The sequence below is a fragment of the Citrus sinensis genome, chromosome 4 (genome assembly GCF_022201045.2).
Source record: "Citrus sinensis cultivar Valencia sweet orange chromosome 4, DVS_A1.0, whole genome shotgun sequence".
Lineage (NCBI taxonomy): Eukaryota > Viridiplantae > Streptophyta > Magnoliopsida > Sapindales > Rutaceae > Citrus > Citrus sinensis.
The window spans coordinates 21,307,252-21,331,825 of NC_068559.1; the positions used below are offsets into that span (position 1 = coordinate 21,307,252).

The 24,574-nt window shown below is 35.4% G+C and overlaps 5 protein-coding genes across 8 annotated transcripts; 3 read left to right on the forward strand and 2 right to left on the reverse strand.

Moving 5' to 3' along the window:
• Positions 1-1,689: 1,689 nt before the first annotated feature.
• Positions 1,690-3,535, forward strand: LOC102609505 (cytochrome P450 89A2-like). Its single transcript, XM_006484645.4, has one exon. The coding sequence runs from the start codon at positions 1,801-1,803 to the stop codon at positions 3,406-3,408; it is 1,608 nt and encodes a 535-aa protein (XP_006484708.1). The 5' UTR covers positions 1,690-1,800; the 3' UTR covers positions 3,409-3,535.
• Positions 3,536-3,822: 287 nt separating this feature from the next.
• LOC102608934 (uncharacterized) lies at positions 3,823-5,259 on the forward strand. Its single transcript, XM_006484643.4, has 2 exons — positions 3,823-4,088; positions 4,908-5,259. The coding sequence occupies exons 1-2, from the start codon at positions 3,914-3,916 to the stop codon at positions 5,099-5,101; spliced, it is 369 nt and encodes a 122-aa protein (XP_006484706.1). The 5' UTR covers positions 3,823-3,913; the 3' UTR covers positions 5,102-5,259.
• A 128-nt stretch (positions 5,260-5,387) lies between these two features.
• LOC102609219 (probable folate-biopterin transporter 7) lies at positions 5,388-8,628 on the reverse strand. The gene is made up of 2 exons (XM_006484644.4): positions 8,271-8,628; positions 5,388-6,595 (listed from the first exon to the last, which is right to left on the reverse strand). Exons 1-2 carry the CDS (start codon positions 8,530-8,532, stop codon positions 5,538-5,540), a joined length of 1,320 nt encoding a protein of 439 aa, XP_006484707.1. The 5' UTR covers positions 8,533-8,628; the 3' UTR covers positions 5,388-5,537.
• Positions 8,629-11,219: 2,591 nt separating this feature from the next.
• Positions 11,220-16,641, reverse strand: LOC102608648 (uncharacterized). The gene is made up of 8 exons (XM_006484642.4): positions 15,826-16,641; positions 14,723-15,249; positions 13,289-13,339; positions 13,081-13,188; positions 12,076-12,171; positions 11,859-11,957; positions 11,695-11,754; positions 11,220-11,609 (listed from the first exon to the last, which is right to left on the reverse strand). The coding sequence occupies exons 1-8, from the start codon at positions 16,454-16,456 to the stop codon at positions 11,544-11,546; spliced, it is 1,638 nt and encodes a 545-aa protein (XP_006484705.1). The 5' UTR covers positions 16,457-16,641; the 3' UTR covers positions 11,220-11,543.
• A 1,905-nt stretch (positions 16,642-18,546) lies between these two features.
• On the forward strand, positions 18,547-24,457 carry LOC102608355 (pentatricopeptide repeat-containing protein At5g14770, mitochondrial). 4 transcript variants are annotated; one of them, XM_025100658.2, is made up of 5 exons: positions 18,549-21,925; positions 22,588-22,754; positions 22,876-23,105; positions 23,918-24,146; positions 24,284-24,457. In XM_025100658.2, exon 1 carries the CDS (start codon positions 18,709-18,711, stop codon positions 21,826-21,828), a length of 3,120 nt encoding a protein of 1,039 aa, XP_024956426.1. In that variant the 5' UTR covers positions 18,549-18,708; the 3' UTR covers positions 21,829-21,925; positions 22,588-22,754; positions 22,876-23,105; positions 23,918-24,146; positions 24,284-24,457. The 4 variants fall into 4 exon arrangements, with proteins under 4 accessions (XP_024956430.1, XP_024956427.1, XP_024956426.1 ...); XM_025100659.2 differs by having other exon boundaries at positions 18,548-21,925; positions 22,569-22,754; positions 23,918-24,457; XM_006484641.4 differs by having other exon boundaries at positions 23,918-24,457.
• The last annotated feature ends 117 nt before the right edge of the window (positions 24,458-24,574 follow it).

Genomic DNA, 24,574 nt, shown 5'->3' on the forward strand with positions numbered 1-24,574 from the left:
CTGTTGTCATTGATGTAGGGATCTTGAGCCCGTAGATTCAGAAGAAGCAAGTCCAATGGATAGCTCTTAAGTCGAGATTTTCTTGATAATGGGTGCTGCTATGCATTATTTCTTCATTATTATTAATAGTGTATTTGTTGAAATTATTATGGTTATGAATTTGGTTGAGAGGGCGGTGAGTTTGAAGGTCAAGGCCATGGTTAGGTAACTTCTGCTTGATGTGTGTATTCCAATAATTCTTTATTTTATAATTTGTGCTTCCTGGAAATCTTCCAGCTATCAACAACCACTTGCACATTACACAAATTTAAAACACCCTCCACCAAAAAAAAAAATGTTTTTTAAGATCTAATAATTAAAATTAACCCACCCCTAAACAAATAAAAATTTTAAAAAGAAAAAAGAGAGAAGAAGCTTAATTAATTACTTGTTTCCTAGCAAACTATGAAGCTTGATAATGAGTTCATCTTCTTCATCGGTAAAATTCCCACGCTTAAGATCAGGGCGTAGATAATTTATTCATCTCATTTAAGGGTTCTGCAACCGGGTTAAGAGAACGAAGAGGAAGAAGAAAGGGTTCTGTAGTTGGGTTAAATGAAGAGGTAGAAGAAGCTGATGTGTCCTACCAAAACGACTTCGTGGTTAAGAGAACGAAGAGGAAGAAGTAAGAAGAAGTAATGGTTCTGCAGTTGGGTTAAATGAAGAGGAAGAAGAAGCTGATGTGTCCTAACCAAAACGACTTCGTTTAATAACAAATCAGAAAAAAAATACGAGCTGAAACAACGACCTTTGCAGCCGTTTCAGGGTTTGACCCAGGGCAAACATCATTTTCCATAGGAAAACTGCACTGATGTTTGCCGGCTGTTTTTTTTTTTTTGTTTTGATTTGTTTTGAAACGACACCGTTTCTGCTTCTATTTTCTTTTCCTTTGTTCTAATTTCTTCTTTGTCTTCATTTAACTTAACCCAGTTATAGGCCCCTCGCTTCTTCTTCTTTTTCGTTCTCTTCTCTTCATCACACCATTTCTTCTTTTTTTTTCTTTGTTCTGATTTGCTGTGAACGAAGAGAAGAGAAACAATAATACACCTGAACTGAAAAATGGTGCCCCTGGTTTCTTCAATTTGAAGCATAATGTAGATTGATGTGTATAAATTATTAAACTTATGCATGCTTCTAGGTTGTGTTTATATGAATCATATCTCGCATCATGATTATTTCATTGTCATCAATTTCTTCATTTGAACTTGGAGATTGTCCTCGAAAATTTGTGCTAAAAAATTTGTGCTCATATGTTTTTATGTCTTGATCCATTCCAACAACAAAGAGACTCTGCAGCTATATATGTTGTTGTGTAGGAAAGTATAAAGTTGTGTGTTTGACCTAAGAATGGAGAGGAGGCAAACAAAGGAGTAGTTGGGTTTTGAAGGATTTGCAAACAAATGTGGTTGTTGGTCGATGAAGAGAACGAAGAGGAAGAAGCAAGGGGTTTGCAGCTGGGTTAAACAACGAGAAAGAAGAAATCAAAAAGAAGAAAAAAAAAATAGGAGCAGAAACGGTATCGTTTCAAAACGAATCAAAATAAAAAAAAAATTAAGAACTAAAAACGATGACCTATACTACCGTTTCGGGATTTGACCCGGGGCAAATATTAGCACTGTTGTGTATATATATAAGTCTTCCTTCACATATACAAAAACATTCCACGAGTCAAGTCAACGAATTGCCTGTTCATAGCTTTTTCAATCATTCATCACACCAAGTATCATCCCATTTCTCTGTGGATGTTGCGAATTGCAGCAAATGGAAACCTGGTTCATCATCCTCATCTCAATCTTCATTGCTGCCCTCCTCAAAGCTTTCATCATCAACCTTCTCTTCACGAGCAAAAATAATAAGCTTCCCCCAGGCCCCTTTACTTTCCCCGTTATTGGCACTCTCCCGTGGCTTGTGAAATCTCCCTTAGAGGTAGAACAAATCCTCAGAAAGCTTCATGCCAAGTTTGGCCCCATCGTCACTATCCCTTCCGGCCATTGCCCCGCTATCTTCATCGCCGATCGCGCACTTGCCCACAAGGCCTTAGTCCAGAACGGCGCTGTCTTTGCCGACCGACCGCCAGCTCTCCCAGTCCTCAAAACCATTACCAAAGACCAGCGGAACATCTCTACAGGTTTTTACGGCCCCACGTGGCGGCTCTTCCGCCGGAATCTCACCTCAGAAATCCTCCACCCTTCGCGTGCGGGAACCTACAAGCGCGCCCGCAAATGGGTTCTGGAAGTTCTCTTGGACCGCCTCAAGTCAGAGTCCACGAGCGGCGGCGGTGATGATCATCCGATTCCGGTTAGCGTTAATGATCATCTTCAGTATGCTATGTTCTGCTTGTTAGTGCTCATGTGTTTGGGCGACAAGCTCGACCACGACCAAATCAAATTAATTGAGACTGTTCAGCGTCGTAGGTTGCAGGCTTTCGCCAGATTCAGATTATTAGACTTCTGTCAAACGTTAACAAAAATTTTTCTTCGTAAGAAGTGGGAGGAATTATTTCGGTCCCTTAAAGATCAAGAGAACACACTGTTTCCTTTGATAAGAGCAAGAAAGAAGGCCAGGGAAGAGTGGTTATCAAAGAAAGCTAATCATCAACAGCATGCGGATGAGGAGGAGTATGTGCTGTCTTATGCCGATACCCTGTTCGATTTGCGGCTTCCGGATCATGAGAACAGGAAGCTTAATGAAGAGGAGATATATACTTTGTGCTCTGAATTTCTTACCGCCGGCACCGACACCACGTCGGCTGCACTGCAGTGGATCATGGCCAATATGGTTAAATACCCACGTGTTCAAGAGAAGCTTTACATGGAGATCAAAGGAGTCGTTGGAAACGGAGAGGAAGAAGATGAGGTGAAAGAAGAGAAGCTGCAGAACATCCCTTATCTGAAAGCGGTTGTTTTGGAGGGATTGAGAAGGCATCCTCCGGGGCATTTCCTGTTGCCGCACGCCGTGACAGAAGACTTCACCCTGGACGGATATTTGATACCCAAAAATGCAACCATCAACTTCATGGTAGCCGAAATGGGATTGGACCCGAAGGTCTGGGAGGATCCGATGGCTTTCCAGCCTGAGAGATTTTTGAGTGCTGAGAATGGACGGGTTGAAGATTTCGATATAACGGGGAGTAAGGAAATTAAGATGATGCCATTTGGTGCCGGGAGGAGGATTTGTCCGGGGCTCGGTTTCTCTATGCTTCATTTGGAGTATTTTGTGGCCAATTTGGTTTGGTGTTTTGAGTGGAAGGCTGTGGATGGAGATGAAATTGATTTCTCAGAGAAGCAAGAGCTATCTACCATGATGAAAAATCCATTGCGGGCTCGTATTTCCCCGAGAATTAGATGCAAGAAAGTTGATGTTCTGTAAATTGTTATTGATATGTATTGCAAATTAGTAATTGTACTTCCTTCCTGCAACATAGCTCGACTGAATGTGAATGTGGTCACTCAAATTTATTCGAGTAATAATAGTAAAGGGTATAAATTAAGTTTAATGAGTTAGATTTTTCATCACCATAACAAGAAAATGCCTGTACTATATTTACCATAAATTTGCTAATTAAAAATAATAATAATTGTAATATATATACAGAGGATATGATGAGTTATTGTATCTATAAATACCCAGTTGAAATCAAAGCATACCCCTCGAGTTTGTCAGTCACGCTTTGCAAATCAGTCCAACCCAAATTTCGTTAGGGATAGAAATGGAAATATAAAATTATAAGAAAGCTAAGGGCAAAAATGGAACAAAAAACCATCAACATAATACCAAGAGCGAACAGCGAAAGCCGAATCCACAACAAATACAAAATTCAAATTTTGAAAATCTTTTGCCGCAGAGAGTGAGAGAGGGAGAGAGATAGAGAGAGATGGCAACGACGTCGTCAAAGAACAACATGAAGGGTTTCTACAGGCAGAAGAAGAAAGCCGGAGGAATCACGAAGAAGACTTCAAACAAGAAGACGCCTAAAATCTCGGCCACTTTCGGCTCCGATGTTACCCAACCGACGGCCCTGATTTCTCACGGCTCCCTCGATCTTAAAGGTCCTTTTTCTTGGGGAAAAAAAATTCCGCTCTCTTTATTTATTCTTTGAAAATTTTAATTAAGGGTTTTAATTTGATTTTTGGGGTGTGTTCGTTGTTGATTGCTGGTAAAGCTCGGGCCTTTTATGTTTTAGGGTTTTTTTTTAAAGAATCTGTGTTTGTTAGTGCTTGAGATGTCAGCAAAAGCACTTTCAAATTGTTGGAAGTGCTTTTGTACTAAATTGGTAATGTTTGGTTGAAGTGCTTTTTCAGGATAAGGACCTATTGGAGCAGTACTTGATGTTTGTTTTTCACGAAACAGTAGCTTAATAACTTACAAATTACTTGTGTTTTCTAAGGAGTGCTTTCGAGCTCTGAAGCACTTTTTAGAAAAGCACTCCCAAGGAAATCGTTAATCCCATTGCCATTGGATTGAGTACTCTGTTGACTATTAATGAAAACTATCTCATCCTCAACTAGTGATTTTTAATGATTAAAACGCACTTATAATTGCATTTTGTTCTGTGTCAGAGTCAGATCAGAAATCATATCTTTCAGACTTGTCATGTTATGAATTAGAAATTCTTGTTAGTTTTCTTTGCTTCATGTTGAATGGTGGAGAGGCAATTCGGCTGCTGCCCTGTAACGTGGCTTAAAGTGACTTCAGGAAACGAAATCAGAACTCTAAATTCATATGTGTGACATGAAATCAATGTTATGGAGTAGATAAAATGATTACATGACTAAAGAGTTTTGGTGCTTTGTATCTTTAATGAAATTTGGTGGTTTTCTTCGTAATTTTCCTGTATTTCTTACATTCTTGTCATTTGAATGCTGCAGGAGATTATGATGACAATGAGGAAGTCTTGAGGCAGTTTGATATGAACATGGCATATGGACCATGCATAGGGATGAGCAGACTGGCTCGATGGGAGCGTGCCTATCGTCTAGGCCTGAACCCTCCCAAAGAAATTGAGGTACTGTTGAAAACCAGAAAGGTTCAAGCTGAGTGCTTGTGGGAAGACCGTGTTTAGAAAGTCTGTTCTGTAACTCAGAAACCTCATGTATGCTAGTTTTACTTTCGGATGAATGTGCAGAGCCTCTGGCTGGCTGCAGCTTAGCTGCTGTTTTGTATGCTCTGATAAAAGTTGGAAGCCTTTGCTAATTTGAATCGAGAGTAGCTTTTGGTTGATGGCTATGGGATTGTTATTTTGAATCACCTCTTGTATAAAATTGATCATACCATATCAGTAAAAAATGCTTTGATCTAACCATTACAATCTCCATTTTGACGAACATTACAAAAAAATGCTTACACACTACCACTGTAATCCCTTATGATCATTGACGTGCGAAATCAAAGATATAAAAAAAAAAATTACAAATATGTTATAGATGTAAAAAAAAAATAAAAATTACAAGACCATCTAATCTACATAACAGGCTTTTGAAATGTTTCTATGGTCGCTTCTATTCTCTTTTCTTTGTGGTTTTAGATTTCACACCATCAGGCATAAAATATGACCAATACAGTGGCAAGATCGTGCACACTGCTTGAATTATAAGAGCAAGGGGAAGCCCAGAAAAATCATCTCCTGTAACTCCAGTGTAAGAAGCAAGTGCAACACCAAGATATCCGCTTACTATGAATGCAAGGGCTACAGCAGACATGACAAATGCCATTATGGACCCTTCACATCCTGGCGGGCAGACCTGTGCAATGTAAACACTGAACGGAAGAATCTTAAAAAAGAACATAACCTCCAACAGGCTGGAGAATATCAAGACATATAATGAGTCTGGAACCCCCATCTCTCGATAAACCCCTTTCACAAATAAGACGTCCGAAATCATGAAGACTGCCATCATTGCTTGAATGGCTGAAATGAGTTTTCTAGGAGAGACCGACTTTAAGCCACTATTGTAGATGACACCCCACAAAAGCATTGCTGCCTGGCCAAATACCTTGGAAATCCCTAGTACTGATGATCGGATTTTCAAGTTCTGTGTCTGATAAAAGAACATGGTTCCTGTCAGAACTGGTATAATGGAATAAGATGCTGCAAACCAAGCAACTGAGTACATGATCTCAGGTTTTCGCAATGCAGCTGAGAGTTCTGAAAGCTGTGCTCGAATCCCAACATTTGATTGACTTTTGGGAAGCTTAAGAGCGCTTTCACGAACAGCAATAGTTATAAAGAATTGGAGCACAACGAGAAGCCCAAAAAACAGGAACATAGACGGGGGAGAGAATCTATCGATGGCAAAACCAACCAATAGGTTCCCTAGGACTCCACCCATGGAGGAAGACATCCAAACAAATGACTGGAGTTCACCTGAAGATGATTGAGCTTTCTTAGATGAGGTCATGGGTTGTTTGGCCATCTCTGCGACAAGGGCATCATTTGCAACTTCTGCTATTGAGGCACCTAGATTACTGAGGAGAAGAAATAGAGACATGGTGAAGATTGAGATGCTTGATTGTGAAAGGATTGCTATAGCTAACCATGATACTGCCTGTAAGAAAGCTGCAAAAATAGATAAAAAATAATAATTTAAAGACGGTATAAAATTGAAACAGTTTGGAAAAAGTACAACAAAAGATGAAACAGCTTGATCAAATTAGAGGAGATCTTTGATGTACAGATCGTAACAGTGTACTTTTAATTTTTTTGCAAGATATCACCAGTTTAAAATAAAAACGCCTCATTTCTTGCTTTTTAACCAATAGCTACCAGAACTATCATAGAAGCATGACCATTTCCCCTACCGCAAATTGAAGTCAGCTTGTGAAGTTACTGCCTCCACAGTTTGAAAATAGATATTGAAATTGACAGCAAAATATATTGCTGCTTCTATTCCCAGAAACATGAAAAATCACCATCCGACCTCCTATGTCCTGGAAGCTTTCATTATCATAATACTTTAAAAAAAAAAAAAAATCACTCTCTTGATGCTCAACCAGCAAAACTACTGTTCTTGGAAAGAATTTCTAATAAACTACTTACCGTTTCTAGGGGTCAAACAGAAGTCCGATGAAAATGAATGGCTAATAAACTATTTACCATTTCCTGGGGTCAAACAGAAGTCCCAAGAAGTCAATTTCAACAAACGCCAAAAGGAGACCATGTGAGAGTTTCCGAGTAGTATATTTAAAAATATATAATACTATCAAGTTAAGAATTCATTCAATGTTTCCACAGAAAGTTTAAGTTGGCTTCTCATTAGAAAACTAGAAATGGTACAAAGAGAAAAGTGCACCTGCGCACACACACACCCCCACAAAGTATTCCACTTTCAAGTTCAAGTGAGGACCATAAGCCTTGCTTCACTGAAAATACTATTTAAAGCAAGCCAATCTTTTCTTACATGACTGTATTATATTATTCCTCTTAATGACTGGAAAAAGAAAATTTTAACTCTCCATAAGCATAAAAACAAAAGAGGGTAACCTATAGAGAGCTAAATCTCTTTGCCTTTTGCTTTAGGTCCCAGATTCTGAAAAGTGAAAATAATAATAATTGAAAGGCAAGCAGACGGACCGACCTTGAAGGCATTTTTGGATCAATTTATTCTCTTGTCATTTCTTTTTCTTTCTTTATTTTTATTTTATAGAAGGGGAAAAAAAGAAGAGCGCAAAAGAAAATGATTCCGAATACAGAAATTGGTAATACTAATTTACAATTACACACTATACAAATAACACTATCTTGCTAAAACTTCTCTCACCAAATATAAGTAATAAAAAGGAAACACTTCGCAAAAATCTCAAATTGCAAAAGCACACTTAATCATTTAATCATATTCCAATCTAGAGTTATTATCCTCTCCAGTCTTCCCTCCGCACAGACCAGCAATTCTCTGTACAAGAAATTGCTATAAGACAAAACATTTGTTCAAACTCTATCTACAAAGAGTTGCATAATCAATATATTTGGGATTTCACAATTTATTTACTTATTAATTTTGTCCTTTTAGCAACTCTATGTTGAAACCGTCGATAAATGAATACAAATTATTTGTATTCTAATATATTATTTAGTTTTAAAGAGAGAAGAACTCCAGAAACTTCATGTACGGACATAACAATTCACAGCTCGGAGTCGCAACTAAATCCCAGTAACACGAAATTTGAATTTACAAAAACAAAAGATAAGAAGTGAAATTGAAGAAAGAGAGTTTCATTTAAGCTTTTGAGCTTACCGCCAATGGCGATGTAAGGGACGCGGTGCTGTCCGGAGATGTAAACAGCATCAGAAACGACGCCGTAGAGGGGCTTACCGACCATGGGGAGATTAGCGGAGTTTTGCAAGAGCTGAAGAGTTGAGGGGTCCACATTGAGACTGTCTTTCAAGAAAAAGTTAACAGCCATCCATGGGAAGCAACGGAATCCCTGGACCCAGAACCCGAGCCCGAGCAAGCTCCGGATCGGATTTGAGGTCCGATCCAATGATGATGCAACCATTTTTCTATTTTTTTTTTTTTTTTTAAATGATTGCAAAGGAGGAGAATGCAAAGTGGGAGGAGGAGATGAGTTGAGTGAGTGAAATTTAATGCAAACTTCGGTGTGCTTTTTATTGCTGAACGTAAGCTTTTGGCTTCAGGCGTTAAAACGATTCGTTTTTATGATGTGCCAAAGCTTGCCATGCCAGGTGGTTATTTTATTGACACGTGGGTTTCACTTTATTTTCCTTTTTTTTTATGTTCTTCTTTTTTAAAGATTTATTTTTTTAATGATTCTTCTTTTGACTTTACACAAAATAAAATAATACAAAAAGGTTTTACGAAAAAAATCCTATTTTCATTTTATAATTATTTGTAGTTGCAAGTTAACATTTTTAGATATTTCTATATTTTTCTTATAAGTAATTTTCAATTTTTATTGATTTTTCTTTATCATCTAACGATAATTAAGATACTATAATCAAACTCTTTTACGCACTTGATATTTTTTTAGATTTTTGAAACAGCTCTAATTATTCTATTCAAATTAATTATATCAAATTAATTTCCTTTCCACACTATTAAAAATAGTGAGATAAGATAATAATATAATTTCAATATGCCTATATAAGAAATGGATTTTCCTTTTTTCCAAGGGCCGTGCCAAATTGCTCTAAGCGATTCTACCCTTTATAGAAGAGATATCGAAGTCGAGGACATTACTGTAATAATGGGAACTATTGCTTCCGGGCCGGGGAAAGGTACATATAGTAGATAAGTAGAATGACCAGGAGAAGAGAGGAACGAAAAAAAAAAAAAAAAAGAGATAAAAATGAGTGAAAAAAAATTTATTTAATTTTTATTATTTAGTTCAATAAAAAAAAATTTTTCTTCCATTATTTCTTTCCTCTTTCCTCCGATCTTCTCCCCTCCTCCATTTTTTTTTCCTTCTTTCTGAATGAAATGTATTGAGTTGATTCCAAACTTGAGAATCGAGCAGTGTAATAAATGCAAAGGAGCGGGGGGATATTCATTTCCTTAGCATGAAGATCATGGAATATCCTGTTGCAGTTTTACAGTAAAATAATTCAAAGGTCTGATCTGGACAGCACAACAATGAGATTTATCACCTCAATTTTCTAAATGGAGAACAGGATATTGCCAATTGGCTGCAGCAAATTCAGTGTGTCAAGCAAGTAAAGGACATCTTTTCTTTTGGATACAAGACAAATGACTTTGCTGAGAGTGAAAGAGAAGTGTGATGGACAGATGCAATCATCTGAATCCCCATATGGGTCGTTTTCTTTAAAAAAGTGAGGTCAGATTCTTCTCCTAACAAGGAGCACATGTCACGGCCCTGCTGATGCATTATATTATGCAGCAAATATGTTAGGGATGGCAATTGGAGAGTGGAGGAAAAGGGTGGGACCGATCTCTCCGTATTTATTTTTAATATTTTACGTATGTGTCTATCTCTTTTTTATCCCCGTCATAATTATTTGAGAAAATTTTCATTCTCTCCCCAAATAATAACAGAGATTTTCGAAGGTCTCCGATCTCTGAATAATTAATATTTTTTTATTTTCGATTTTAAGTTAATCATATTAATATAAAAAATTCAAATAAAAATAAAATTTGAATTATATCTTACATTAATATCCATTACAAAAGTCACATATATTAAATTAGTAAATAACGCAACATATAAGGGACACAAACTTCTTTTACAAACTATCGTGAATAAATTAATAGTCTAATACAAAATTGTTACAAATAAAATCGAATTTAGATTCAAAATTAACTTTTTCAATGATGGCATGAGCACTTTATAAATGTGGACTAGTCCCTTTATAACACAATAGTTAAATCAGAACAAATTAAGAGCAAATATTAGATTAAATTAGATTAGATTAGATTAGATATTAAAATTGTGATTCACTGTGGGCAATTATAACATCTAAAAATAAATAAAAAATAGATTTAAGTTTAAAATATTTAATGAATATTAAAATTAAAACAAACTTTTTGGACTAATAAAATTTACCTAGTTTTTTTAATGTGCTAAATAAAAATTTAAGACTTTAATTAATTAATTAGGCCTAAAAATTTAATAATATAAATATTTTAATATTTTTTATTTTTACCAATATTTATAATTTTACAATTTAAATTTTATTATTTATTTACTAATAATTTTAAAAAATAAAAATAAAATTTGAAATTAAAATGAAAAAATGAGTAGCGAATGGAAATTCTACCTCATCCCCGTCTCCTCTCCGAATAAGAAATTGAATAAAAAAATTTCCTCGTCCCTTTCCCAAATAAGAAATTGGGTATGAAATTATCCTCATACCCTCCCCGAATAGGAAAAATCCCCGAGGATACCCGTCCCCGTGGGGATTTTTGCCATCCCTAAAATATGTTATGTGGCACAACAAGAAGATGCCATGTTATATATATTGCAATCAATTTGTTTGTATCTAGGGAGATTGTTATACTTGAGGAAATCCAAATTCTATAATGCTTTGTGTATAAAAATGTAAATTGCACATGATGAGGCTAATTTCATGATGTATGGAAAGCTGGGGAATCAACCAGACGTTTCAATTACAGTTAATACTAGAAAGATTATTTAACAAATACAAATAATGCTGACATAATCATTTTAAAGAAGAGGAGCAGGTAGAAAATTAAATGAACAGGTGGAACTTAGGCAGCTTAGAAAATTCTCCTTTACAATAAAGGCTTACAAATAGGACTGTCCTGGTAAATAACTTGAAACTAGAGTCAACTTGCATTATTCAAGAAGAAACTATATTCACTCTTAAGAAGCCCCATTATTCTGTGCTTCGTTTAATCTGATCTTTGTGATCAAATTGCCCACCGAACCAAATTAGAATGAGATAAAGTAGCAAAAATGGCTACCAGGAAAGCATACAGTCAAAAAATTTCATTTCCTCGCTAATTTGTAAATGAATATTCAAAAGAAAATACAACTAGAAATTACACACAGAAACCTGTAATGCACAGCAATCATAGTAGGTATTTCTCCACAACGGTCCGGCCAAACTTCTCTTCAACATCCTTTGGAGTTTCGATCTGGAAAATGAAAAGTGAAAACAGTCAACATGAAATTCAGAAAACAGAAAGAGAGGGCATACACCCAGCGGATTAGGCCACTTACTGCATTGAGAGCTTTGAAAAGAGCCTTAACAGTGTTATGAGGATTCCTTGAGCCGACAACCTAAAAAGAGTTGAGTTTCCAATGGGTTTATGGATTGTTAAGGATTGTTAAGGAACCTAAGAAACCACCTTAATAACACATACTCAGTTGGGGCAGCCCATTACCTTAGATTTGACATTTTTGAAACCAGCTAAATGCAAAATTGTCTGGACAGTTCTCCCAGCTTTCATACCCGTTGCAGTTGGTGCAGGCCATAAATACACCTATATTAATACCCAATTACAAACAAAGATTTTTTATTAAAAAAAGAGCCAAAAAAAAATGTTGGACTGAAGCTGAAAGATTTCACTCAAGGAGACATGGGAGTTATTCCCCAATAACCTTAGTTTTCTTGTATGATGTTTGTATTGCATGTGCAATCGTATGCTCCTCGTGTCGTTCCACGTAGTGAAGATTCTGAAAGCATTTCTCATACGCCTGATTTTGGTTTAAATAAAGTCAGTGGATGACAGGCAGACAAACACATTATGATGGTCCGGCACTAAGGAAACTGAACATACTAACACACACATTCCACAAGGGGTGTAGACGAACTACAATGTCATAATGAATAAGATGGGAATTATCACTTAATTTCATGCTATGACATGCCCCAAAACAATCAAATACTAGGAAAAAAATAAAATAATAAATAAGGAAACAAAATCCCTCTCACATGGTTGAGAATCAGTACATTTTGCAATTCAGGCACAACTTTTGGAGAGTCAGAAGGCAATCAAGAAATAGATAATCTTAAAGTCAGTACAGATAAATGAGAATATAGAAGAGAGTCAAATCGCTTTAGGCATGACTCTGATCAGTACACAATTTATAGACAATTTTGTGATTTTTTCCTGTCCTTGTTTTCAAGAACTTCTCATTCAGTACTTTCCTATTTTAATAAGAGTTTCTTTGTTTCCTAGAGGGGAAGGAAGAGAGAGGATACTAACCAAACCAATCATAGAGAAGTTTGAAATTACACAAAATTAAAAATCTAAAATAGACCCACATCATGAATAAGTTTTTAAAAATCTAAAATAGACCCACATCATGAATAAGTTTTTAAAAATCTAAAATAGACCCACATTAATGAATATGTTTTATACAAAATAGCTGATATCAATACCCTAGCCCACATACTTTATACAAAATAGTCCATACAGAAATTAGATGCAACTCACATGAAGAAAAGTCCCTTAAAGAAAATAAAATATTAGCAAATTCTCTACTTCTTTTTGTCATCTTTTCTCATTCTTTCTTCCATGTATGAAGTATAAAAAAATTTATTTTCAAAATCATACTCATTAACAACCAAGGAATAAGAAAATAAAAGCACTACCAAGTTACCTTCTGAAGAGCAATAGGGACTGCTGGGCCTTTGGCTTTTGCAAAACCAACAACACCATGATAGTTCCCACAAGCTAACATGGCAGTGTATTTGACCACTTGCCCACCCTAGAGCATAAAAGACAAAAAAGAAAAACTCAATAATGATTGTATAGAGATTATATAGAGATTATTCTAAAATCAATGGTTAAAGATCAACTGATAATACCTTTGTAACTTTACATGTTCTGTTCACGTCTATCAATTTAACATCAAACCCCTGCCATTATTTATTAACAAGTTAGTAGACAACATAGAAATGATTGAAAGATGAAAATCATGTGCACAAATACAAAAACAAGGACTATAGGTATTTGAAATAAGACAGTGAAGGATTAAAAGTAAAGTACAAGACACACAAGATAATGGAAAAGACAAGGTAACAGAAATATTGATAACTAGAAATCCACCTAACTCTTCCAGGAAACTATTTCATAAACTGCAACCAAACATAAGTCTTAGATTCCAAGTAGAGAGAACAGCTTCAGTATTAGAACCATTAATCACAATCCATCTATTGCTCAGAACGATGTGCTGGCCTTGATATTTCAAGGAATTACATGCCACCCACAAACCATTCAAAAAGTCAACATGCAGGATGAAGAAGCATTGCAACTACAAAAATATTAAGTTTAAAAATCTGATTGTCTCTCAACGCACCCTCAAAGAAAAGGTTAGTCCAGAAAAACAAAATCCCAAAATTGAGAGAAAATTTTCTTAAAATAATTTTAACATAAGGTTCGTGAATGCATCTTGACCTGCAACTTTTCCAACTGGACATTTTCTCTTTTACAAACATTTTATGGAATAGATCCTACAAGGATTATCTTGTATTTACAGCAAAGCCAAATACAACAATAGATAACTTTATACTATAGAGCACCGTACATTAAGTCTCATCAAGTTTATTGTTGTCCGTCAAATAAATGTAAGGACCACAGAAAGATTAAGGTCAAAATGACCATAAATCACAAGTTGCATGCTTCCGGGAGAACATCATAGGTCTCAAACGAGTTCCAGCCGTCCAAAAATATAATTTATAGAAGTTGTCCGAAATGTTCATCCTAAAGAAGGTGTATTACAACTCCAAATGGAGAAAAGAGGACTCCCATACCATAAACCATTTAATAAAACAAAAAGGTTGCATGACTAATCCGACATTGTCTTGTTATTATTTTCCACTATCAGCAGATTACAATTTATGATTAGTACTATTGATGTCGTGTTTTAAAAGGTACTTTATGCTGATTGGTCATGAATTATTTAAATATTTCTTAGTCGTCATTCAATACCACATTGATAATGAAACCTTGCAACATTCGATGAATGAAACACATCAACTAAATTTCCAAACTTCATGAATACTTTCTGTTCCACGCAACAACTTGTTGGAAGTAAAGGACAAAAGAAGGAAAACAGAAGAAAAGATACAAATAGAAGTGTAGTTCAAGGGCTGCAGATTAGATAGTTATTTTTCCTAAAGAAATAAAGGAAGCATTCATTTATCCTTGAATTAATATATTAAAGGATAATCTTGGCCCTAAGTTATATATAATATTGTTTGCTAACAAAAGAAATCAAGGAGAATGATGTTGGAACTTACTTTCCTATAAAGAGGCCTTCTTTTCTTCTCTGTCAAAGCATTTCTCTCCTCTGCGAGATCTCGGATCTCCTCCTCTAGAAGCTTTCCTTTTTTACCAAATGTGTGATCCAACTCTGCTAGCTTCTCTTCAAGTTTCTTGTCTATGGCATTGAGCCTCTCTAACAATATATCATCTCTCTCTTTCATATCATCGAACTCCTCTTCATCGTCATCATCAACTCCCCCTTGTAACAGTCGCTTCTCTTCATCCATTTCGGCATTTTCTACAGCATCAACATTGGGTCCTGCTTGCTCATGACGAATGACTCCATAATTAGTAGGATTATTAGGATCATACACTTCTTTCCACTCCACCAACCTCATAGCTCTATTAAGCTTCTGTTGAAGCATGAACTTATCTTTGCCTTCTGCTTCTTTCAGTCGATTCATCAACTCACCAATGACCCTATATTCATGGCGGAGAGGGAAATGTTTCTGCTCAAATTTGTCAATTTTGTTCATCCACTTAAAAGCTTCGTCCGGAGTCTCTGTGAAGACATTCAAAAGGAAAATCTCTCTTCATCTCACTGCTAAGCCACTAACTACTGATAGAATTATAAATCAATATGTGTTGAATAATACACAGCAAAATTTCAACTCTAAAACCAAAAACAAAATGGGATTTTAATTCTACAAATACATACCATGTATTGCTAGCAAGAAAAAAGAAAATAACAGTTTCAAGTAATAACAAAGTTCACCTTCCAAAGTCAATCTTTTTTCCATTCAACACTTCTCTTAACCTACCAAATATTCAGACGCTGAAAACAACTTAAAACTCATTTTACAGAGAAAATTGAATATTGAAGCGAATATCTGTATACTTCAGAGTATTCAATTCACAAAAAGCTGACTTCATGTATTCTTGTTCACATTGTCGACAATTTACTATAATAAAAGATAAAACCATAAAAATTGCATAGTTAACAGCCAAGTAAACATTCCACAACATTCTCAGTCAATAAAAAACAAGCATGCAAATTCCAAAACACTGCATAAATATTACTAGGTAATTAAACAAAATTTAAATTCTTTATACACAATTTCTCAACAAATTTATATACCAGCCTCAGTGAAGTTCTGGAGCAGCTCCTTGTGTCTTTTGAATTTCTTCTGAAATACTTGAAACCTTTTATTCACAGCATCTCTAGAAAACCTTTCATCATCCTCATCGCTATCAGAATCAGTGGGTTCTTCATATAAGTTCAAGTCCCCGGTATCCTTCAACCTCTCTTTCTCAAGCTTCTCGATCAATGGTCCAACGCCCATGTAATCCTCCTCATCTTCTTGATCAATGTCTTTTGTATCCAATCCTTGCCTCTTCCTCGCTTCTCTCTCTCTCCCCTTTTCGCGCTCCACTTCAGCCAGCAGGTCTTGAGCTACTCTAGAATATGCAGAGCCTGTGGAGAAATGGCTTTTCAACAAAATTGAGGGCTTTGATGTTTGGTTGTAGCGAAAGTGTGAGAAAGTTGAAATTTTCCGAGAAAATGAGTAAATGGGTTTGGCGGAGTACTCTTGTGATGCATTTGGGAAATGGGTTCTTGGTGGCAAGGGGTTTGGGGGAGTTTGGTTGGTGAGAAAATGTGGGAAAGTTGAGATTTTCCGGGAAAATGAAAGTGGGGTTTTAGTAGGGTTTTTGAGGTTTTGGTTGAGTAGTAGACGAGACCATGAAAATGGTCGGGTTTTGTTGGTCATCGCTGCCAGTAGAGATGTTATTGATTCATTTGAGTGGATGAGAAGGAGAACTGAGTGAAAGGGGAAAAAATGAGAGAAAAACAGAGAGAAAATGAGAGAAAATTTTGAACTCACTAGGGTTTTAGACTGCTTGCCAGTGTGATGGCTGATGATGTTATTCGCTTGGATCCATATTCAGAATCTCAAAATGTAAGCCCATAAAAGTGGCCCAATCATGGTGAAAAGATAAAGAAAAGATTATTCCAGGGATTTATTAAACTAGGAGTCCCTTCAATTTACAAATAAACAACGAAGCGTATATAACTTTATAATACATTCAAATGCATCCAGTTCCACCAGAATAAATAAAATTTTACATAATTTGTTTTACATGATTGTTGTTTACAAATCACTTATACGTTTATTAATTAATAATTAAAATGGGATAGAATCGTAATGAAAAATGAAAATAAAAATAAATTTTTTATTTTAGTTGTAGGAATAAGAATAAGTTGTATTGTTATTAACGGAAAATGAAAGAATATTTATAAATTTTATTTTGTATCTCTTTGTCTCTTGTACTTGCAATGATCAAGTATACTAAATAGTTGGCCTTATTTATGAATAATGATAAATATCCCAAATTTTATATCAAAACAACTCTCCTAAATAATATGATATTTACAAATTAATTTATAATTTATTTAAAAATTGAATAAATAAATTATATTATTTCACCAATCAATTAATGAGTATCACATTATTTAAGATAATTTTAAAATATGCAGCACTACTTTATATCCTTCGTTTATGATCACTTCTATGTGACTCTCCGTTTGGTACAGCTTATTAAATAGAGCTTATAGCAGTAGAGCTTATACCAATAGAGTTTTTGAACAAAAAGCCATTTGATGTTTGGTTGTCAATTAAAAAAATACTTTTAAACCATTAAAGTGTTTGGTTGTGTAAAATTAAAAGTGATTTTGTGTAATTAAATTACTAAAAATGATATGTATTCATAATTATATAACATGTAACAAAATACATCCAAGCTATTAATTAATAAGAAAAAATCAGTTCAATCATTTCTTTAATTTTCAAAATTAAAAATTACATAATTGGTATATTCTCTTAAACAAATAATACTATCTAAATTAAAATGATAATTAATAATATAACTGAAATGTTAACGGAACATGAGAAGTATCGCATTACTTGGTATCCTCCTCACCAAAAATGTTGGCTATGACTATGATCGGTCTCTCAAGTGTTGGTTATGTATTAGGGATTGTAAAATTAAAGTGCTAGTTATTTAAAAAAAAAAAAGTGAAGTGGCGGTAGCAATATGTTTATATGGTGGCAACAATTTTCGTAGGATAGGTTTTATACAAAGGGTATTATGTAATTAATAAAATATGTTAAGGATATTTTTGATATTATATATTTTTTAGAAAAGCTCTCTAATCTCTACTCCCAAAAGCTCAAATTTTGGGCTTTTGCTAGTAGAGGTAAATTAACTTATTTAAGTTAAAAAAAACTCTACTAAAAAAATAATCAAATACCATAAAAATTTTTAAAAAGTGCTTATGAGATTAAATAAGCACTTATATCTCTTAAATAAGTCATATCAAACAGGCACTTAGGCTCCGTTTGGTACATCTTATTAAATAGAGCTTATAACAGTAGAGCTTATACCAATAGTATTTTTGGATAAAAAGTCATTGGGTGTTTGATTGTCAATAAAAAAGTACTTTTGAACCATTAAACTTTGTGATATTTTTTATATTATATATTTTTTAGAAAAACTCTCTAACCTCTACTTTTAAAAGCTCAAATTTTAGATTTTTGTTAGTAGAGGTAAATTAGCTTATTTAAACTAAAAAAACTCTATTAAAAAAATAACCAAATACTATAAAAAATTTTAAAAAGTGCTTATGGGATTAATTAAGCACTTATGGCTCTTAAATAAGCTATACCAAACAGGCACTTAACGGTCATTCGCGCAAAGGGACGAATTTAAAACAAATGATAAAAATATGAACTTATTTGTTTTTTCAAAGACTATATGGATAATTTGGCAATTTTACAACCCATGGAGAAATGTTGCGCTAGGGGCCGGGAGGAGCAAATTGAACCACTCTGGTGCTTCATCTCTGTCATGTTGTTTCAGTCTAACTGTTGCTGAGAGAGCTATTGAAGCTCTGAAGTGACATACCAAAAATTCATTCTTTACAACCAATACAAAAACATTGCAGTACGAATACATCATAGTTATGATAAAGCACCTGAATAAGCAAAGAAAAGCCCTGTTTCCATCATATTTTCTCTCGAAATCCCTCACTTTCTCATCAACCAATAACCCTCACAATCCCCACAGTAAACTCGCAATAAACTCATCTCTCAAAAACAACCCACCCCATCCTAACAACTGCAGAAATGCCACTGCCATCTCCCCTGCAAAATCCCATCTTTACGCTTATTTCTTTTGCACTCTCATACAGCTTTACCTAACCTGTGGCAGATTCGCAAAGGCATCAGATACATTCTTTACAATGAGGAACTTCAATATTATTCCCGTTTTGTCCCTTTGGAATAAGCTTATTTACCATTTCAATGCCTCTGGCTTGGTCTCTCAGGTATGGATTGTTTATACACACATGATCTCATGTGGGGTTTTGCCAAATGTTTTCACTATCAATGTGTTGGTCCACTCTTTTTGTAAAGTGGGTAACTTGAGTTTTGCTTTGGATTTTCTTCGAAATGTTGAAATTGATGTTGATAATGTAACATATAATACTGTCATTTGGGGGTTTTGTGAGCAAGGATTAGCTAACCAGGGGTTTGGGTTGCTGTCAATAATGGTAAAGAATGGCATTAGTGTTGATTCTTTTAGTTGTAATACATTAGTTAAGGGATTTTGTAGAATTGGGATGGTTAAGTATGGAGAGTGGGTTATGGATAATTTAGTGAATGGTGGGGTTTGTAGAGATGTTATAGGTTTTAACATATTGATTGATGGCTATTGTAAAAGTGGAGATTTGAGTTCTGCCCTCAAATTGATGGAGGGAATGAGGAGGGAGGGTGTTATTCCTGATATTGTTAGTTATAATACTTTAATCAGTGGATTTTGCAAAAGAGGTGATTTTGTTAAGGCTAAGAGTTTGATTGATGAAGTTTTGGGGTCTCAGAAGGAAAGAGATGCTGATACATCTAAAGCTGACAATTTTGAGAATGAAAATGGGAATGTGGAAGTTGAACCAAATTTGATTACTCATACTACACTTATAAGTGCATATTGTAAGCAGCAGGCACTTGAAGAAGCACTTGGTTTGTACGAGGAAATGGTTAAGTATGGGTTCTTGCCTGATGTAGTTACTTACAGTTCCATTATGGGTGGTCTTTGCAAGTGTGGGAGGTTGGCTGAAGCAAAAATGCTTTTTAGGGAGATGGAGAAGATGGGTGTGGATCCAAATCATGTATCTTATACTACTCTTATTGATTCTTTATTCAAAGCAGGGTGTGCCATGGAAGCTTTTGCTCTTCAAAGCCAAATGATGGTCCGTGGTGTTGCCTTTGATGTGGTTGTGTACACCACATTGATGGATGGTCTTTTTAAGGCTGGAAGGCCCAGTGAGGCAGAGGACACTTTCAATTTGATTTTGAAGCATAATTTAGTTTCCAATCATGTCACCTATTCTTCACTGATTGATGGATGCTGCAAATTAGGGGACATGAGTGCTGCAGAATCTATCCTGCAAGAAATGGAGGAGAAACATGTTGTTCCAAATGTTATTACTTATTCCTCTATCATAAATGGTTATGTTAAAAAGGGAATGCTCGATGAAGCAGCAAATGTCATGAGAAAGATGAAGAGTCAAAATATCATGCCAAATGTTTTCATTTTTGCTGCACTAATTGATGGTTATTTCAAAGCAGGTAAACAAGAAGTTGCCTTCGATCTTTATAATGACCTGAAACTGGTAGGAATGGAGGAAAACAATTATATACTTGATATTTTTGTAAACTATTTGAAAAGACATGGAAAAATGAAAGAAGCCAATGGATTGGTCGTAAATATGATGTCCCGGGGCTTGGTACCTGACCGGGTTAACTACACATCTTTGATGGATGGCTTCTTTAAAGTGGGAAAGGAGACAGCTGCTCTGAACATAGCACAAGAAATGACAGAAAAAAATATTCCTTTTGATGTCACTGCATACAATGTCCTAATTAATGGTCTCTTGAGACATGGCAAATGTGAAGTACAATCTGTTTATTCTGGAATGAAAGAGATGGGTTTAACTCCAGACCTTGCCACATACAACATCATGATTAGTGCAAGCTGCAAGCAGGGGAACCTGGAAATTGCTTTTAAACTTTGGGATGAGATGAGGAGGAATGGGATAATGCCAAATTCAGTCACTTGTAATGTTCTGGTTGGAGGACTTGTTGGATTTGGTGAGATTGAAAAAGCTATGGATGTTTTGAATGATATGCTGGTTTGGGGGTTTTCCCCGACCTCAACCACTATTAAGATTCTGCTTGACACATCTTCAAAGAGCAGAAGGGGTGATGTAATTCTCCAAATGCACGAGCGACTTGTTGACATGGGAGTTAGATTGAATCAGGCATATTATAACAGTCTCATAACCATCTTATGCAGGCTAGGGATGACCAGAAAAGCTACTTCAGTATTAGAAGATATGAGAGGAAGAGGAATAATGATGGATACCATCACTTACAATGCCCTCATACGTGGATATTGGGTTAGTAGCCATATAAACAAGGCTTTGGCAACATATACTCAGATGATAAATGAAGGCGTTTCCCCAAATACTGCAACTTATAATATTCTTTTAGGTATTTTTTTGGGTACTGGTTCAACGAAAGAGGTGGATGATTTATTTGGTGAAATGAAGAAAAGAGGCTTGAAGCCTGATGCTTCCACATATGATACTTTGATTTCTGGCCATGCTAAGATTGGAAATAAGAAGGAATCTATACAAATTTACTGCGAAATGATTACCAAAGGCTATGTTCCCAAAACTAGCACTTATAATGTGCTTATCGGTGATTTTGCCAAAGAGGGAAAGATGCACCAGGCTAGAGAGCTTCTGAAGGAGATGCAAGCAAGAGGGAGAAATCCTAACTCTTCAACTTATGACATATTAATCGGTGGCTGGTGTGAACTGTCTAATGAGCCTGAGCTAGACAGAACACTAATACTGTCATACCGAGCTGAGGCAAAAAAATTATTTATGGAGATGAACGAGAAAGGTTTTGTACCTTGTGAAAGTACTCAGACTTGCTTTAGTTCTACCTTTGCTAGACCAGGAAAGAAGGCTGATGCCCAGAGATTATTGCAAGAATTTTACAAGAGCAACGACATTTAATAGATGGGTGGAGAAAAAAAGAAAACAAAAAAAGGAAGTGTGAGAAGCCTTGCTGCCCCTCCAGGACTATGAATATCATAAGTGGTTATATCATAAGGTATACACCCTTACCCAATTTATGTTTATGGTGATCACTGTAGTCTATAATATTTGCTAATTGCTTTGGACAATTATTACTGAACGTTTATCTAGCCTATGATTTTCCTTTGTGGAGTAGGCCAAAAGAAACACAAACGTGGCTTACCTTTCCAATGTTCAAATCTTTACCTTTTTTAATATGACTTATTTTAATAACTAGCAATGTTACAATACTGCTTCTATTTTGTGAATGCTTGGCTGATGATTACAGTTGACCGTAATTCTACGAACCGGCGGCTGCCTTCTCCTTTTGCATTTTTTTGTTATAACTCACATGTATAGTTTTTTAGCATACACTTACTACTTCATGTAGTATTATTTCATTATGCTTCTGGATGGATTCTTTCTTTCCTTTTCAAGTGTGTGTATGGCTGATTTTCTTCAGCTAATTAATTTTTCTACTTTGGTACGATTCTTTGGACTTTCATTGAAAAGACAATCTATCAGGGGGAAAAGAAATAAATAAATAAAAATTTCCAAAATGTCCGCTAGCAGTACCTTTTTTAAGCAGTACCATTGTCACATCCTTTTCTCTTGTTGACAGTAGTCTTTTTAACAATAATTTTGCATATGTGCACCCTTCTTCCCTCTGTGTAAGTCAGGCCTCTCCTGTCTGTGCAGTTGGTAATGAAGTGCTGAAAAACAGAGTTGTTCCACAAGCTAAAAGCAGCACAATTGACTGAGGAGTTTACTTGATTGGTGAGAGCATGTGCTGCTTGCTCTTCACTTTCAATAGTGGACAGAGCTATGGCCTTCACTGACAGCGAAATGACTGCAGTATTTAGAAGGTAGCCCATATAATGTACTTTCTCATAAGTATCTTTCAGCAGTTCTACTTCTGCTGTTGGCACTTGCATTTATTGTTGTTTCTAAATGCAAGAATATAACGTTGTAATTTTACTGGTTCAGGTCACATCAAATAGTTCACACGGCTGATGACGACTGACCTTGAACTGGCCAAAATCTTTTTGAACAGGCTGCGCTAGCTTATCTGTATTCATGGGCGGGCATAGGAATCCCTGCTTAAACACTTATTCTTTTCTTGGTTTTGAATCTTTAATTCTTTCACAGATGTCCAAGAAGTCTGGATTTCACTTGATCAGGCTTCGATCTTCCAGTAAGAGCTGCTGCTTCAACAGGTCATAGATGATTTTCTTTTTACCATTTTGGTTTTTTGCCAGAGTTTCTTAATTAAAAATGCCTGCATGCATCTGGAAAATATTTTCAATTCCACTAATTTGGGATAAGTGTTTATTGCATAGCTCATAGGGATGATAAAATCCTCCATGGGTAGGTTTGGAGTCCCATGAGGCCCACCCCAAATGGGGTGAATTTTGAATAATTTTTGCAGAATGGGAGAAAAATAATCCCAAAATTCTTAATGAGGTGAGATTTGGTTTTGTACTCCCCACCCCACCCCTATCTCAGTCCCCCTTGTATATGAATTTTTTTTAATTTTTGTTCAATAATTTTTGTTTTATCAATTACAATGTTGGTTAATAAAATTTTCTTTTTATTTTTATCTAATATAAATATGTTATAACTAAAAGAAAATCTTATATTATAGTTCGCATTCAATCTTAAAATATTGTTATGTTTTCTTTTTATTTTGGAAAGTGCTGCTCTATTCAAATATTTTTTAGTTTTGATATTATTTCAAGATAGTGTTTCAACCTTTTGGAGTTTTTTTAAATAAGTAAATAAGAAATAAGCTGGGGATAAGAAAATTATTCCCTACTACATTTATTAGGGATGAGGTTGAGAATGAAGATAATTTTTAATGGAGTGGGGAATGGGATAGGCCTCTCCACCCCCACCCTACTGCAATGCCATCCCTACTAACTCATATTGAGAAATCAATTCAGTAAATTATTGAGATCATGATCTTTGAGGATGAATGAAATAATTAATTATTGACCTTGCCGTTTCTAAAATCGGTTATTCTCTTCAGGCTTTTCGTTTAAAGTCTGCCCGGAGCCAGTATCTGCTCCCCATTCTTAATATTGTTGAGACGTATATAAACACGTTCAAATGGCGTTGCTTGGTGGGATCAAATTATTCCATCTCATTAATGTGCCTTTTCAGAATACAAAGATTTCCAATGGACCACCAGATTTGTTGATCACTCATTCAATGGTCACGTAGCTTAGAAGTTCCGACATATGCTGATTAGAAATATAGTGAGTATCACATATTTTTCCCAACAGTAATACTTTTACTTCGGTGCCCACACTAGTCAAAATCTTTACTTTTTTCCTTCCTTGACTTGTATTACTTGTGACTTGTGCTACTGCTTTACAATATCTGATACATCCAGGTGAACAAACTGGCAAAGGACACAATGTTTCAAGGATGTTTCGGTTGATTCAATGTATTTTATACTCTTCAGTTTTTAAATTTAATGCAATTGTAGTTCATACATCCCGAAACTTTTACACTTGCTGGCTACTGCATGTTCTCACATCCCAGAAAAATGAAATGCTCTTTGTAAGTATTACATAGCATTATGAAGTAGAAAATAACCCTTCTGAATGAAGCAGTATGCTGAAACAAAAGATTCAAGATTCCAAGCTTTACCTCTCCAAATTTTAGGTAAAAGTTGCTCTAT

Excerpts from the sequence above, each read along its gene's own strand:
- LOC102609219 (XM_006484644.4), bottom strand. The coding sequence starts at position 8,532 with ATGGTTGCATCATCATTGGATCGGACCTCAAATCCGATCCGGAGCTTG. Across the intron at positions 6,596-8,270 it reads CCCTTACATCGCCATTGGCG|CTTTCTTACAGGCAGTATCA; the intron begins GTAAGCTCAAAA and ends CTATTTTTGCAG.
- LOC102608648 (XM_006484642.4), bottom strand. The coding sequence starts at position 16,456 with ATGACCAACAAAACCCGACCATTTTCATGGTCTCGTCTACTACTCAAC. Across the intron at positions 12,172-13,080 it reads TCCCTATTGCTCTTCAGAAG|GCGTATGAGAAATGCTTTCA; the intron begins GTAACTTGGTAG and ends AACCAAAATCAG. Across the intron at positions 11,610-11,694 it reads TTTTCAAAGCTCTCAATGCA|ATCGAAACTCCAAAGGATGT; the intron begins GTAAGTGGCCTA and ends TTCATTTTCCAG.
- LOC102608355 (XM_025100659.2), top strand. The coding sequence starts at position 18,709 with ATGATAAAGCACCTGAATAAGCAAAGAAAAGCCCTGTTTCCATCATAT.
- LOC102609505 (XM_006484645.4), top strand. The coding sequence starts at position 1,801 with ATGGAAACCTGGTTCATCATCCTCATCTCAATCTTCATTGCTGCCCTC.
- LOC102608934 (XM_006484643.4), top strand. The coding sequence starts at position 3,914 with ATGGCAACGACGTCGTCAAAGAACAACATGAAGGGTTTCTACAGGCAG. Across the intron at positions 4,089-4,907 it reads CGGCTCCCTCGATCTTAAAG|GAGATTATGATGACAATGAG; the intron begins GTCCTTTTTCTT and ends TGAATGCTGCAG.